General features: G+C 36.6%; 1 protein-coding gene across 15 annotated transcripts in view; it reads left to right on the top strand.

Annotated features, from left to right (window-relative positions):
• The window catches only part of Rhbdd1 (rhomboid domain containing 1), a 122,413-nt gene that overhangs the window by 55,421 nt on the left and 50,663 nt on the right, over positions 1-16,329 (top strand). For 14 of the 15 annotated variants that reach the window (XM_040267947.2, XM_021727141.3, XM_078018120.1 and 11 more), the window contains 3 exons: positions 1,682-1,770; positions 3,662-3,718; positions 9,634-9,771. In XM_040267947.2, coding sequence (XP_040123881.1) covers positions 1,682-1,770; positions 3,662-3,718; positions 9,634-9,771 — 284 coding nt within the window. The remainder of the gene's footprint in view (positions 1-1,681; positions 1,771-3,661; positions 3,719-9,633; positions 9,772-16,329) is intronic. The other variant, XM_078018124.1, reaches the window with a different exon arrangement.

Below are 16,329 nucleotides of genomic sequence, written 5' to 3' on the forward strand. Positions count from 1 at the left end.
AAACTACAAGGATCACTGTACTCTTGGAGTTTACATCAGGATCTTTTCTAACTCTCAGTTGCCCTCCTTCTGGAGAAGGGAAATCATCCCCCAAGTTGCGGAAATCTATTCATTTATTTTGGTGTGTTTGAGCTTATAATGGCACATAACATCATTATTACCCTCAGAGTGTTTGTGTGTGAGATATAAACACAGATGAAGGACAGAAGAGCAAACATGTAAATACCTTGCTACCCAGTAGACTGGATACATACTATAATAAAGTCTAGTAGAAGCAGCAGTGACTCTTCAACTGGGGCATATTTTTATGACAGGTGCATTTACCCTTAGTCTTGTGGTCAATTATCAGTGCTTGGGGTGTGTGGAGATGGGTGGAGGGGCTGATGAGATTAGAGGAAAGAGATGGGTGAGACCACACATTCAAAGGCCTTGAGTTCATGCTAGGTATTCTGTAAGTAAGCTGGTGACTTTCAGAGGATAGTAGTGACATGATTTGCCCTCTCTGTCTTAGGAAGATAAGCAAAGTATGTGGGATACACTAAAGAGCAAGAGCTGGGTGACAAGGACATAAGCTGGGTGGTTTTCTTTGACTTATTCTTTACTCCCGCAACATATACTTACTTAGGACCTGCCTTGTGCCTAACCTGAGCTTTTCTAAGTAGTTCAGGCAGGAACCTATGAGGGCTAGAAGCATAGCTATAGTGGAAAGGCTGAGATGTGAGAAGCATTATAAAGGAGATGGGGCCTGGCAACTGATACAAAACTAAGACCTAAGAAAAGTCCAGTTTAAGGTGAAGAGGGGAATGTGATTGTGTCAAAAGGTGGCAGATAGAACTCACTGTGTAGGGCTCATCTTTGTGGTAAAACACGGAGGTCATTAAGAGAATCTCTAGTAACTTCTTCAACTCTTGACTAGGACATTGTTTAACATGTGAGGTCTGCAGAAATAACCCATAGCCCACAACAGATGAAGTACCATGGGTTCTCTAGGGATATTGTACTTTTGGTAGAAATGTACCTTGAAAATAAATTTTATAAGTGATTGCCAGTCTTAGATGCTAGTTCAAGAAGAATGGAACCAATTCATTGCCTTAACTTATCTTTCAAGTTTGAAGTATAAATTTTTGTTTCTTTTTGCTAGGTGACTGAAAGATGCATAAGAATACAGATTTGGGGGTATATGCATGTGGGCATCTCAGTCTTTTTGCTGATTTTCATTTACTTTCTGCCTTACTAGTCAGTGGTATAGAAAAGTGTAGCAATCTGCTCTGTGTTAACACAGACATCCCCCAATGGCTAGATGGTTTCAGATTTACTTCTGAACAGAGAAAAACATTGATATTTTGTTATGAGAGGAAGAGAGAAAAACTGCAAGAAATTTAATGGCTTGTCTTGGCAAAATGCTTCTGCTGCTCTAGAAGAGTCAACCCACTTCTTTTACTTTAGGAGGGCTGTTGCATTTTAAACATGTGCTAGTTGTTATTCATTATACTTTTTTTTTTTCCTAAGGTAGGAAATGTTGTTCTTTGGTCTGAGTTAAATGCTGCTCAGCATAAAAGATGTGATGTGGAACAAAGCCTGCAGACTGTGACTAATTGACATGCACTAGGCTAATGAGAAGACAGAATGTCTCTAATCAGCAGCAGAACAAACACTCACAAAGGGTCTCCTTCCCTCCTAGGACTTCCTTCTCAGGGCATCTGGCTGGGATTCTTGTTGGACTAATGTACACTCAAGGGCCTCTGAAGAAAATTATGGAAACATGTGCAGGTATGGAACAAAACGCCTTTGGCATGACAAGCTGGAAGTTCATCTTAATTTTAATGTGAACAGAAGCAACTCCAAATCTCCTTGTGGTTCAGCTTAGGAATTCCCTAACATGCTCATCTTTCCTTTTTAAACCAAGAGATTAAACAGCCAGTACAATTTTTCACATTGCTCCACAATGTGGATGCAAACACAGATGTCAAATCTGAGGCTTTCTTAAGGGACAAATATTGGAACACATTTATACCCTTAACCTTAATACTACTTACAGAAAACTTTAATTTCCTCAAAAATGAAAAGAACTAAAGTAGGTTAAAATAGTACATTTTTTCTAAAATATTACATGGATGAATAAGTGTGCAAGGCAGAGTTAAGAAAGAAAACCAAACCTAGACTGAAGGACAAGGCTAGTATTTTAAAGAATTCAGAATGACCTCTAAGTCCCTGGTTGGCAAGATGTATATTCATGCATGGCCAAGCCATGTCTAGCATGGCTTGAAGCTTGACTTATGCTTTTTTCCTTTATTTTTTTTCTTTGTTTCTCCTTTAAATTGATGCTCAATGAAAATACTTTGTTTAGAAATAAATGCATTTTTAGACCTCTTAATTTAAAATGCTATACTGGTTTGGACTTGTAAGGAAACTGTTTTGCAAACACTTGTTTTATAGACCATGTAGTTCCAATATTTCATCTTTTATTCATGGAAAATCTTCTGAGACTATTTTACCTTTTCTTGAACCATAAATAATTTGTTTTCACAGTTTGTGCCAATGACTGGTATTCTTGAGAACCATATAATATTCATGATATTAGAAAGCTTTCTCGGCACTGTGCTGTCGCCTCTATTAGCAGGTGGCGTTTACTTCGCGATGATTTTTACAGACTGTGCTGCATCTAAGCAGCCTCCCATTTTCCTGCATTTTCCCATTACTTATTTCCTTGTGTAAGCTTGGAGGAGGCAGCCGAAACTTCATTTATGAAAGTGTCCAGTTTTATTGTCTTTTCAATACAATTTAATTATGGAAATCTAGTAATGTGTACAGATAAAGGAAAAATGATTCTCAAGAATTCATTGTTTACTTCATTTTTCTGCATGTCTCACTCAGGATTAAGTGGCTGTTAAAGCTTTCTGCAGACATGTTGCAAAATTTAGGCAAGTGCTTGGTTTAATTTTTAAAGAGGATTTTCCCCACCCCCACATTTATAACATTTAAACTCTTAGTTTTCTTCCTTAAAAGTGTGCCTGTTCCTGTTGAGATATTTTTACATCAATGTGCTTTTGAAGTAACACAGCAGAAAATTAAATATGAAAAATCGAAACACATTCAGGGCAGTTTGCAAATAACCTGTGGACATTCTGCCTGTTTTCTGGTGAAGTGAAGAAAAGATCTAGAATGAACTGAGAATTGAAGTGACACAGGAACATCACGAAAATGACCCAGACTGTGGAGGCTGCAGTCTTGAGAGTTCTTGGAGGAGGAGAGTGGCACTGAGGAGGTTCCCCAGCCCTTCCTCTCTGCACATCAGCTGTGCTGAATTAACTATATAGGGACAGAAAGGAGAAGATCTCTTAGGAATGGTGGGGAGTGTGACTCTCCTAACACCCTTGTCCAGAGAAGCCTCTCTTTAGCCAGAGTGTTTCTACTTGTGTAGCAGTACCAGTACCTAAGCTTGGTACCTTGTGAGGCAAAGACTGTTTTAACTCAACAGAAACCGTTAAGGAACTGCAGTGAGTATAAATTAGGGTTTCATTACCTGACCTCCAACATCCTGTCTCCTGGCCCCCAAATAAAAGGGAGTTTATTTGAAATGTTTAGAAATCATTTGAAGTGACTCTAGACTTTGTCATGAAGCCTGTGGCTACATTAAAAACCTTAATTCCTTTGTGTTTAGGCATTTTCTCCTCTAATATTGGTTATCCACAACAACAGTACTACTTTAATAGTTCAGGTAAGTGCTTTCATTTAATTTTAACTTATTTTTAAAATTATAGTGTTAACCAATATAGAGCCACTTTAAAATAATATTGCTTTGTACTGTGGTAGAGTAGCTCACATGTTATGTAATTGTACTTCTATCTTGCCTGGAAACTATATGGGGAGGGGTAACCTGGGACCATATTTGAGTGGGTTAGCAGAGAAGAGCAGGGAATAAGATAACTCTGGCATAAAAAGCAACTTCCTGATTGGTATGAGCTTTATCATACATGGTAAGACTCATACTAAACCTAGGTTCCTTGCTTATCAGTCTGAGACTATACTGTTGGCAAAGTGTCAGAACTTGGTTTCAGGTGTATAGTTCTCTATGGTCTACTCCATCTCCATATTCAGGTGGACTCATACTTACCCTAAGATGCTAATATAGGCATATCTCTAATAAATACCATGTGGCTTAAAGAATATAGTGTATTTTTCTAAATGTTCTCCATAAATCAGTAGAAAGGACCCCCTGATTACAGCAAAATACTTGTTTTAGGCTCAGGCCTTTATACTTCAGCCTGGGGCAGTATATTAACTTTTTGTTACTATAAAGAAATATCTAAGGTAGGCTAATTTTACAAAGAAAAGAGGTTTATTTAGCTGACAGTCTTGGAGGTTCAAGGGCATGGTTTTGGCATTGGCTCCGTTCTGGAGATTCCCTTGCTGGCAGTCTAAGGCAGCACAAGCTTCACACAGTGAAAGACAGAGTGCCTGCTGATTATGTGTGTTTGGTCTCTGAACTTATAAAGCCATAATGATTCAATCATGAAGTCTCCATATTAATGATCTTTTAAACATAACCCTTTTCCTAAGGGCCCACCTCTAAATGCCATAGTCAGGTTAAATCTCCACCTTCTTAATACTATTAACTATGACTTTGGGGATTAAACTTCTGCAATAGTTCAGAGTGACAAACCATGTTCAAACCAAACTAGGCAACTACACTGTAGTATCTTGTACCAGTATTAGCAGACAGGTGTTAAAGCTACAGGTTATGGAACCAATGGGTGTCTTAATGCAATAGACTGAATGTGCCTCCCTCCAAATTTGTATCGTGAAATTCTAACCCCTAACGTGATGGTATTTGGGGGTGAGACCTTCGTTAAGAAATTAGGGATTAGTGTCCATATAAAATGGACGCTAGAGAGCTTTCTAGCCCCTTTTCTGTTGTGTGTGGATACAATGAGAGGTTGGCATTATGTGACACTGGAAGAGGACCATCCCTCACCAGAACTGACCATGTGGATACCCTCATCCAAATATCTTCCAGATATTTGTTATTTAAGCCACCCATACTGTGGTTATTTGTTATAGCAGCCCAAATGGAGTGCTGTAATATATATTCATAATATATATGTCAATTGAGAGCCACTATAGCTTAAATTTGGGGTCAGCAGTCTTTTCTACAAATTCTACAAAGGGCCAGATAGCTCTAAGAACTTTTGGATATATGGTTCTGTTGCCGCTAGTTAACTGTCCTTGTAGCATGAAAGCAGACATAGACAATTTATAAACAAATGAGCACTATTATATTCCAGTAAAAACTTACCTACAAAAATAGACAGTGGGTTGGATTTGGACCTTGAGTTGTAATTTTTGACCCCTGGCTTAAATAAGGTTAGCACAAAGAATTATTGCATGTCTGTGAGCGTATATGTGTTTATGTATAAAATCACAAATATTTAAGTTTTGCTTTATTTCCCGAGTGTTCTTAGCCAGAGACTGGTTTACCCAGTAGCATCATGTTGTGCAGAGTGCCAGCCTGGACACTGGGGGAGAGAACAAAAGAGAAATAGTGCCTGTCTAAGAGAATTTATAATCTTGAGTGGAAGTGCAGGCACGACATACCTTTCAAAAGATGAAACAACAGAGATAGGAATTAGGTTGTAGAGAACTGATCTAGGTATGGGGTGGTAGAGAATGATGGGATGATAGCTAATAAGGCTAGTCTTTGTTTTTTCTAATCTCCTAATGAGTTCCTACCCCAGATCTTCTGGGTGTTTCTCAGCTCACTACTGTTTCTCAGCTGCCTACTGTATTCTGCTCTGTTCCCCTCCCTTCACTCCAGCCTGGGAAGTGCCTCCAGACTCTTGGCTTTTTCTCAAGATTCGAAATTCTGTATTACTACTATACAGTGTTTGAAATATGTTTTCTCTAGTATTCTACTTTATTTTGGCAGAAAAGCTGACCTAGTCCAGTTGCTCCTTCTTGGAAGAAGCAGACACTCTATCCAGCTGTATTAACTTAGAGGGTCAGTGTCCACCCCAGGAGGAGGAACTAGTGGGATTGCTTTACAGGAAGTCATTGGGAGAAAATGGAACACTGGGTCTTGATGGATGGCTAGAAGTTAAGGATAGCAATGGAAGAAAAGGGCTTTCTAGGGAGAGGAGGCAGAATCTGAAAAGGCCTGTTTGGGATTATCCAGAATGTATTGTAGAGGCACTGAAGGAATAAAACGGTGTGTGACAGTATTGAAGTTAGTTAAGCTGTTTTTTTTTCTATGTGTTCTCAAGACTTACCTCATGATTATGAATCCAGGCTGTATAGTGTCATCTGAGGTCACTTTTATAACCTAATAATACCTTGAGTGCCTCGAATTCATCCTGGACCAATGAAATCAGAATGGAGGTAGAGATAAGAACTGGGACGTTAAAAAAAGTTCCCAGATTATTCTGATGAGATCAGAAACAAAAATCATAGCCTTGGATGAGTCCAGTTCCCTAGGCTTGGGGACTACAGAAATGAATGCTATCTGTGCCCCATGAAGTTTTCACTTCTGAGGCTTCACCTCTGCTGATTTGGCTCCTTCAAATTCTAGAAACTTAATCTGGAGGTAGAGGAACAGTGGTTGGACAATACCAGCTTACCTGCCTCTACCTGTAGACTCACCTGAAGAGGCAAGGTGTGATAAGTAGTTATGGACTAAGCTAGTAACTATGGTTATTTGAGAGAGCACTTTAGAAAGTATTTTACACTTCTTTCCTGGTTTAGGTTTTTCAGTTTCCTAAAGAAATAGCAATGTTATTCTGGGCAAGGAGAATAGAAAGAATGTACTTGAATGTACAGACATGTCTTAAACTGTGATGGATTGCCTAGTCATCACATCTTGCATGACAGCTGGGAAATTGAGACTTACAAAAGGTTAAGTAATTTGGCCAAATTCTCGCAGGTATTTAGTGGTAGAACTAGGATAAAGATACTAGTCGATGATTCCTCACTGTTGATGGGCACTCTGCCAATTTAGTCTTATAAAATAGAGCAGTTTCATTTATTGTGTTTACTCTCTTTTCTTCTTCTTCCTCCTCTCACACACTCCAATTATTTAAGAAAACAACAACAATAACAAAACAGCAACAGAGAAACTCACTTCTTTTCTTTTTCATACAGAAGAAGCATAGGCACAGAAGATGTACAGGCCAGCGAATTCAAGGCAGAAATACAAGTTCCTTTTACCTTTCTTTCTAATCCTCTGTAAGATTGCCATATGTATATTCCTTCCTCTGAAGTGACTAGATTTCTTCAAAGGCAGAGCTACAGAAAGCCAGGTGGACTTGCTAATAGTCATCAGGGGAACTTTTATGAAAGCATATGTATCTCTTATAAGTAATGATTTATTCTTAATATGACCCTCCTTTGCTGGGAAAGTCTTTATAGGTCAAAGAATCTCATGAATGTTTATAAAGCTGTTACCAATTTTTCTAATCTTGTGGTGTTTCTTGATCTCCTTTGCCATGAAATCCTGGTATGTGTATAAGGAACAGATGGAGTAGTTAATATAATAATGATAACCAGAGTTTCTTTTACTGCAGAGCCAAAGTATATAGCTAAAAAAGAACATTAAATAAGAATTCATTGTAGGATATAATTTAAACTTATTGATCTTAAGTGTTTGATTGTTAGGTTTTTCAGGAATGTTTATTATGAAGATTTAAAAACATCTGATTGGGCCAGCAGAACAGCTGTAGAAAATTTTTGGTCCTAGGAGGCCTGTTCTCATCATAATAGATATTGATGGGATTTTTGCTCTTGTTGATGATTTATGACTGGTGATATAGAACTTTTAACCACACGAGTCTTTTTTGACTTAAGCCACCAAAACTTTCCCATTCCCTCTCCCCACATTCTGACAAGTACCAAATTAGGTTTTATAATATTCAGATGTTTAGAGTTGGCTAGTTTATTTCATTAAAGCACTGCTAGGTTGCTTTTAAATAAGGATAATATGAAGAAAAATGTTTTTCTGTAGTAAGAAAATGTTGCCTAAAATCACTGCTAATCTACCTGCAATTAAAACTGCATAGACATATGCAGTGTCTATGTGCAGAGTATTTGGAGGCTTTGGGTTATTTGGATTTTGAATGAGCTGAGTGTTTTGGGGGTTGGATAGGTAGAAATGCTGCTTAGACCTTCCATAACACAATGACATTCCACAGGGGTTTGAAAGTGATAATGAGCCACATGGGAAACTACCCAATATGCCTTTTGTGTTTCAGTAGAATAATTGGCATTCTTAGAGAATTGGGCAGTCTCTCTATTCAGAGATTGTTGAAGTATCCCATGGTATTTGGTGACTTATCCAGAAATATTCTAGTAGTGTTTCAAAGGGGTTGCTGTTTTCTTTTGTTCTTTGTGAAGAAGATATATTAATTTTGGTTTGGCTATTTGTTCTCTTATGAAAGGCTTATTTTTTGTGTATGAACAGTGTAGAAAACAGGATTTGTAATTGTCTCAGTCTCCTCTATTCTCAAGATATGAAACTTATTTGAGGGGGTGGTTATCCCTAACACATCAGTGGAATCTAAATTTTTCTGATGGTTCTATTGAGGAGGAATATTCCTCAAAATTGTAAACATTTTTTGGATAAGCCATTGTAAGAATTTGGAAAATTTACTTATCACCTTCTCCTGTTTTAAATATCAATAATATTAATATGTTGACATGGGAAATATGTATGAGAGGATATGGAACTTGGCTTATTTGAAGTACTTAGTAAATACTCACTAAATTTATATTGCATTAGGTGCAAGGCTTTTCAGAATTAGCTCTAAAATGCTAAATAATTTTATTAAAGATTTCTTTATATAATTCATTTTTATTACTTTAGGGACATTTAGTATAAAAGAAAACCAAGCTAAAAGAGTATTATAATAATTAGAAGAACTAGGAGAGGGATAGGAGGTTGAGAGATGTTAGCTGAAGTATACAAATTTCTCTCTGGGGATGATAAACATGTTTAAAATTGGTTGTGGTGATAATGGTACAACTGTATAAATGTACTGAAAACTCTTGTACATTCATTTTATCTAGCAGCCAGTTTTTTAAAAGTGCTATTAATAGGAACTCTAGTCTCTGGCATAGAGTTGTAATTTCGGAGAAACTGACTAGTGTAATCTTGCTATCACTTCCTAAAGTCTGCCCGGCGTGGTCATTCTGGGGTGTATATACTAAACATCAGTCTGCCCCTCATCTTAGTGAGCTACAGGGCAGTAAGGCCTTATTAACTCTTTCCACTATTCTCTTGAGTCAAGTCAGAGCTTCACAGAAAGACTCCATAACTTTAAGCTGCAAAAGTTTACTCTGTATGTCAGCAGCCCCTTTCTCTGGTTCCTTCTCCAGGACCTCTGAGTACCTTCTAAATTAACATCTCCTATCTTCATGAATACTTAAGATCTCATTTATGACTGGGACCACATTGGTCACTGTGGGTATAACAGAGACAAGACAGTCATTGCTCACCCTTGTGGAGGCATTCACCATTGGTCACCCTATCTCATTTAGGGTAATGACATTAGTTTATTTGCTTGCCTTTGGTTATAGAAAGCAGGAAGTCTGCAACAAAAGAATAGTCTGTTGCTATGTCCTATAACCTTTTTGTTGTGCCTGTAGGCTACTCTGGATATCAGAATCATCCCTATGGCAGGCCGAGGTACACTGAGGTGCCTAGGAACTATGATGCGTACACAGCAGGACTGAGTGAAGAGGAACAGCTGGAAAGAGCATTGAGAGCCAGCCTCTGGGACCGAGGTAAGAGTCTTGTGCCCTTCAGTTATTTTGAAGCATACTTCACGTGGTCAGGTGGCCTGAAAAAGGGCTATTTGTAGAAAATTAAACTTTAAATAGTTTATAAAAAGGATATATAGATGAAAAAAATGTGTGCAGATTGTGATTACAAAGAATGGGGTGTGATGCCATATTCCTAGCAACCTAAGATAATAAGGTGCCAGACTGTGTACATATTATTAAAGTGGTTCTTTTTATAGGCCTGCTGCACTTAACGTTTTGACATTAAAGTCAAGAAACTTAAAAAATTTCTCAGGTGCGTGAACAAAGGGGTTACTTTAGAATTTGTATCTGTAAAGCAAGCTCTATGTCACTGTGTACAGGGAGTCCCATAGATCTCCCTCAAACTCACAGGAGCCACACAAACTCAGGTTTGAATTCTGTTGAACCAATCTCTCTAGGAGCAGAAACTAGGAATTTGTACTTTTAACACATTTTCCTGAAGATTCTTCTATAAACTGCTATGTGAGAACCAGTGTATTCATTCTGACATCTTTGTTCTGCGTTTGACTTTTGTTTGTTTGTTTTTAGTAGTGACTAGAAAGTACCCATTCATTCACTAAGCATTTATGAAGGTCTTATTATGTTCTATGTAGCGTACTGTGTTAACATAGATTAAAAAATGGAACTTGCCTTGAAAAAGTTCACACTGTCTGGCAGGGCAGATGCTTATACACTGTATAAGTAACCATGATGTCAAGTGACGGTCCTGTCTCAGCGAGATCCTGAGTACTAGAGGCAAAGGAAGCAGGTGAGCTTTTTATTAAGGAGAGCTATCTGATTTTCACAGAGGAGGTGGCCTTTGAACTGGACCTTCAAGAATTTGTAGAATTTGCAGAATCCTGGAAGGGCATTCTAAGTAGGAATCTGAGCAACATCATGGACACAGAAATAAAGGGTGTGTTCAGCCAGCCCTCACTCTTGAACACAGCATTAGGAGAAAGGAGGAAGAAGAGTGGGAAGCTAGGCTGGGGCTACAAGTCCTAGAATTAAATAGACCAAGTGAAAAATGAACCAGTGTATGGTATAAATACCAGTGGAGCTCTGCATGAGAGTCTGCTGCGTTCAGAGTTGTGTTTTGTTTATGAATCCAGAAGCAGTCATTCTACAAACAAGGATTGAGCACTTGCAGGGTACCAGGCATTATGTTTGATTGTGAGAAAACACAAGTCAATATAGTTTCTTACTTGAAGGAATATAGTCATAGCAACAAAAGTGTGCCTGGAAGTGGAGGACAATAGCAAATAGGTAGTCAAACTAGAAGACCACATCCTAATAGTCTGAACAAGAAATAAGAACCTGGATCATGAAGGTAACAGGAGAAGTGTAGAAGAGATAAATCTGTATTTCTCAAGTAAAGAGAATTAGAACTATGTGTCAGTAACCTATCACGATGGACAGATGACCCCAAAACTTGTGGTTTAAGACAGGAATCATTTTGCTCAAGAATGTGTGAGTCAGCTGGGCTAGGCTACCTGAACTTGGCTGGTGAGCTACAGTGTCTGCAGTGGCCTGTTGGAGGCTGGCTGATCTAGAATGGCCTTATTTACATAAATGACTGTTCTCTGATGTTGGTGATTGGGCCATGCATCCATCCTTATCCAGCAGACTAGTTTAGGCTCATTCACAAGGACACAGTATAAAGTTTCCAAGGGAAAATGTGGAAACAATCAAGGCTTAGGATAGCACAGTGTCATTTCTGTAGTGTTTTGTTATCTAAGCAGATTTACAGTAAAGGGAAATAGATTTGCCCTCTTGTTGGAGAATAGCAATCGAATTGCAAGAGGTTATTGATAGACGGAAAGGTACAGCATTAGGGCCATTTTTCTAATACTGCATTACATATTATCAGTAGATAGCCAGTATCATCATTTAAAGCATGCCTAAGCTGTAGAATCCTGAAAACTGGAGGAAGCGTCCCAGAGCCTGTATTTTAAAACAGTTTTCATGGTTCTTCCTATGCTCAAGGATTTAATCATTATTGAGTTAGACATGAAATATAATGGAACAAGCAGGGCAAGACAGCTTCTCGGCATAGATTTTAAACAGCCTGTTTCATCCCCCATGTCAAAAATTACTAAAGGGTGATAGAAAGTCAGAAAAATCAGGTATCCTGAGTCAGGATATTTGAATGGGGAATGTAGAAAAATCTATGTGAAATGTAGTCAGAGAAAGGAAATGTAGACAGATGAACATACTTTTTGAAGTTTTATTTCTAAAGGCTTATTATATGTCCCCATCAGTAGTCAGGCAGGTAATTAATAATAGAAGTACAGGTGTCTTTCTCAGAAAGAAAAAAAAAGTAGAACTTCCTAGAGTAATTTTTCTCAGACAAGAGTGCGAGAGGTCAGTAGGTGAAAGCATCCTCTGATGGACTGGGTGAGTTTGGAGCAATTCTAGGGCCTGGAATAAAGCTACAGAAGAGTCTAACATTCTGTTGATTAGAAGGAAGCTTGAGTAAATTTCTGAGACTTTTTCATTACTGAAGAATGTTTATCACCAGGCTAATGTTAAGTAGTTTTTATTTTTCATGCTTAAAAATAAGTAATATTTAACCATTTAGTAATGGGGGGAAATCAGACACATACTACCTTGAAAGGTTTCAGAAACTAATATGATATTAATGTTAATTTCTTTTCATACATTTAATCCTATTTTTAGAAACTTCTTATAAAAAACTCAGAACAGTATATTGAATGACAATAGAAATAACTTAAAATTTTCTTATACCTTTAAGTAATTTTTATGTTTTGTCATCTTTAAAACATTACAGTGAAGTTAAAAGAATTATTTTACTTTATAAAGAAAGGTTTTTGTACATCAGAGACTGTAAGACTTAATTACTTTTGGTGAGAAGACTATTTCTGAGATTATTTTGAAGCTGAGGGTTTTGTTTCTAGCTGTCCCTAATTAGTTGTTTGATTGGAAAAATTTGGCTTCTACTTTGGGGTTGTTTCAAATTCTTATAATGTAAAACTGCTGTGACAGACAAGTGGAGTTGGTACTCAACTAATTTCATCATCTCACCTTTCTTTTGAACAGAGTCATAGATTTTTCTCCTACAGATGAATTTTCATTCTAGTTACAGAAAAATCACAAAAGCACTGAGTACTTGACATTTGTCATCCAAATAGCCACTTGATACGCCTGAAACACAGTGACCTTGTTTAGCATTCTGTATTACAGTGAGTGTTCCACTGCCAGCGTATCTATTTTTTTTTTTTTTATTTTATGGAGTAGAAAACTTGTATTGTTGGAAGATTGTTTGTTGAATAAGTTGTGCTGGGTTAATTAAGTAGCTTGAGGAGGAAAATAGTTTTTATCATGACAAAGTAGTATACTTCACATTCCAAACTGAATGAAATATAAAAATGGGGAAATAAAATATTTTTTAAAAGAAGGAAAAAAAAAGAAGAGACGAAAATGAGTAGTTACTGTTGATTTTTAGATACAGGACTTTCCTAATCAGAAAAACAATGAAAAAATTATAGAAGGAAAGAGAACTAGATTTTTTTTTAAGAAAACATTTGACATTGTCATTAATGTAAAGAACCCATATAGTATAATAATCAATGCTAACTGCATTAGGAAAATGGAAATGGATTTGAATATATAATTCAAAAAAGATTTACAAAATGACCAATGTGTTTCTGAGAAAATTTACTGTATATCAGTGAGAATTCCTTTTTTTTTTTTAATCTTACCACAATAAGTATTGGTAGTGGCACAGGCATTTCTATGCTGCTGATGAGAATGTGAATTGATATAACTTTCTGGAAAACACATTTAGAATATATAATCAAGAGGCTTACCTTTCACAATTCCTCGACTAGAAATCTAGCCTGAGGAAATGTTAGAGCTAAGGCCCCAAATGGATCTATCAGTTATTTATTGTATAAATAAATGTAATAGGATAAACATAGCCTATTAAGTCCAAGCTTTCAATTCTGCAAATGTTTAAACAAAATTGACATAAATGCATTAAAATAAATGATAACCTAGAGCTTAATGTATCTTTTTTATATATTTTCATATATATATGAAATGCAAATGTATATTTCCATATGCTATAATTATTCACCTATTTTTCAAGAGAATAGAACTATAAAAATGTAATACTTATTTCAAAAGTTACTGTAAGAAGTATATTTGTTGCTTAATTTAAGCTTTTATAGGTATTCCACATAAGGACTATGGGACTAATTAGGTTAAATAGATTGACTACTACAGTGTGAACAAGGGTTAAATCAGTGATAGTTTAGTTTAAAGGTAGAATATTATGCAACTATGAAAAATAATATTTTTAAAAAGGTAGTGGTATGAAACTGTGATTATAACATAATTATCAAATGGTATAAAATTGTGTGTACCTTATGATCAGAAATTTACAAAATAAAAATCCAAAGCATGGGCTGGGGTTGTAGCTCATTGGCAGAGTGCTTGCCTAGCACATGTGAGGCACTGGGTTCGATCCTTAGCACTACATAAAAATGAAATAAATGAATAAATGAAAAATAAAATAATTTTAAAAACTCCAAACCACGTATTTTCCCATAGAAGAAAAAGTAAAAAATTATAATGAAGACCTTTTTAAAAATGTCTCTTTAGTGTTTTAAGACAATTGCAAAGTGTTTTAAGGAAAATAAAATTGAAATTAAATTAATAATTTGTAAAGTTAATTCCTTTGCTGTCATATGTTACTGTATAATGGGCTTCAAGAAGTCTCTTTAGAACTGTTGTCTTGAAGCTAATTCCAATGCTGTTTAAAACATTCATTGGAAATAAAATTCTGTGATTGAACAAGTTTAGATACCAGTATTATTGTACATCTTCAAGTGGGTATAGTTTACAGTTTTCCCCAAATTCATTTGAATGTAGAGCTGGTGTGTATGCATGTGATGTCCAGAAGAAGATGGATGGGGGAGTTGTCTTGGCTGAATCCTTGGAAAGTGGATGCAGACATCCAGTTACTTTATCTTAAAACACTTAAGTCTTTGTCTCTGAAGAGTAAGGGAGCTTCTGCTCCTTATCCATGCTACCATTGTTACATCAAAGAAAATTAGCCATGATTTCCAAATTAGATCTTTTTTATTTGTCTAATTAGTTGTACATGACAGTAGAATGCACTTTAACACATCATACATAAAAGGAGTATAACTTCTCATTCTTCTAGTTGTACATGATGTAGAATGTACATGACTATCGGTCGTGTAGTCATATATGCACATAGGGTAATAATGTCTGATTCATTCTACTATCATTCTTACTCTCATACCCCTGACCCTTCCCTTCACTCCCCTTTGCTTAATACAAGGTACCTCTATTCTTCCCTAGCTGCCCCCCTTACTGTAAGTTAACGTCTGCATATCAGAGAAAACATTTGGCCTTTGGTTTTCTTGTATTGGCTTATTTCACTTATCATGATATTCTTCAGCTCTATCCATTTATCTGCAAATGCCTTAATTTCTTTCTTTTTTAAGACTGAGTAATATTCCATTATGAATATGTACCACAATTTTCTTTATCCACTCATCTGTTGAAGGACATCTCAGTTGGTTCCATAGTTTGGCTATTGTGAGTTGAGCTGCTGTAAGCATTGATGTGGCTGCATCACTGTAGTATGCTGATTTTAAGTCCTTTAGGAATAAACCAAGGAGTGGGATAGCTGGGTCAGATGTTGGTTGTATTCTAGGTTTTCTGAGGAATTTCCAGACTACTTTCCAGAGTGGTTGCACCAATTTTCAGTCCCACCAGCAGTGTATGAGTGTACCTTTTTTCTTGCATCCTCACCAACATTTATTGTTGCTTATATTCTTGAAAATTGCCATTTTGACTAGAGTGAGATGAAATCTTAGAGTAGTTTTGATTTGCATTTCTCTAATTGCTAGTGATGTTGAACATTTTTTTGTATATGTGTTGATCAGTTGTATTTCTTCTTCTGTGAAGTGCCTGCTTAGTTCCTTAGCCCATTTATTGATGTGTTATTTGGTGGTTGTTTTTTGGGGGGATGGGGGTGGAGGGTGTTGAGATTTTTGAGTTCTTTATGCATCCTAGAGGTTAATGTTCTACCTAAGTTGCAAGTGGCGAAGATTTTCTCCCATTCAATAGGCTTTCTCTTCACATTTTTGATTGTTTTCCTTTGCTGAGAAGAAGCTTTGCAGTTTGATACCATCCCATTTATTGATTCTTTATTTAACTTCTTGTGCTTTAGGAGTCTTGTTAAGGAAGCCAGTTCCTAAGACATGGTAAAGATTTGGGCCTGTTTTTTCTTCTATTAGGTGCAGGGTCTATGTCTAAATCTTTGATTCACTTTGAGTTGAGTTTTGTGCAAGGTAAAAGATAAAGGGTTTAGTTTCATTTTGTTTTCTATGGATTTCCAGTTTTCCCAGCATCATTTGCTCTCTTTTCTCTAATGTATGTTTTTGGCTCCTTTGTCTAGTATGAGATAACTGTATTCATGCGTGGGTTAGTCTCTGTATCTTATGTTCTGTATCATTTATTTTCATGTCGGTTTTGATGCCA

The sequence above is a fragment of the Ictidomys tridecemlineatus genome, chromosome 7, assembly GCF_052094955.1.
Source record: "Ictidomys tridecemlineatus isolate mIctTri1 chromosome 7, mIctTri1.hap1, whole genome shotgun sequence".
Taxonomy (NCBI): Eukaryota; Metazoa; Chordata; class Mammalia; order Rodentia; family Sciuridae; genus Ictidomys; species Ictidomys tridecemlineatus.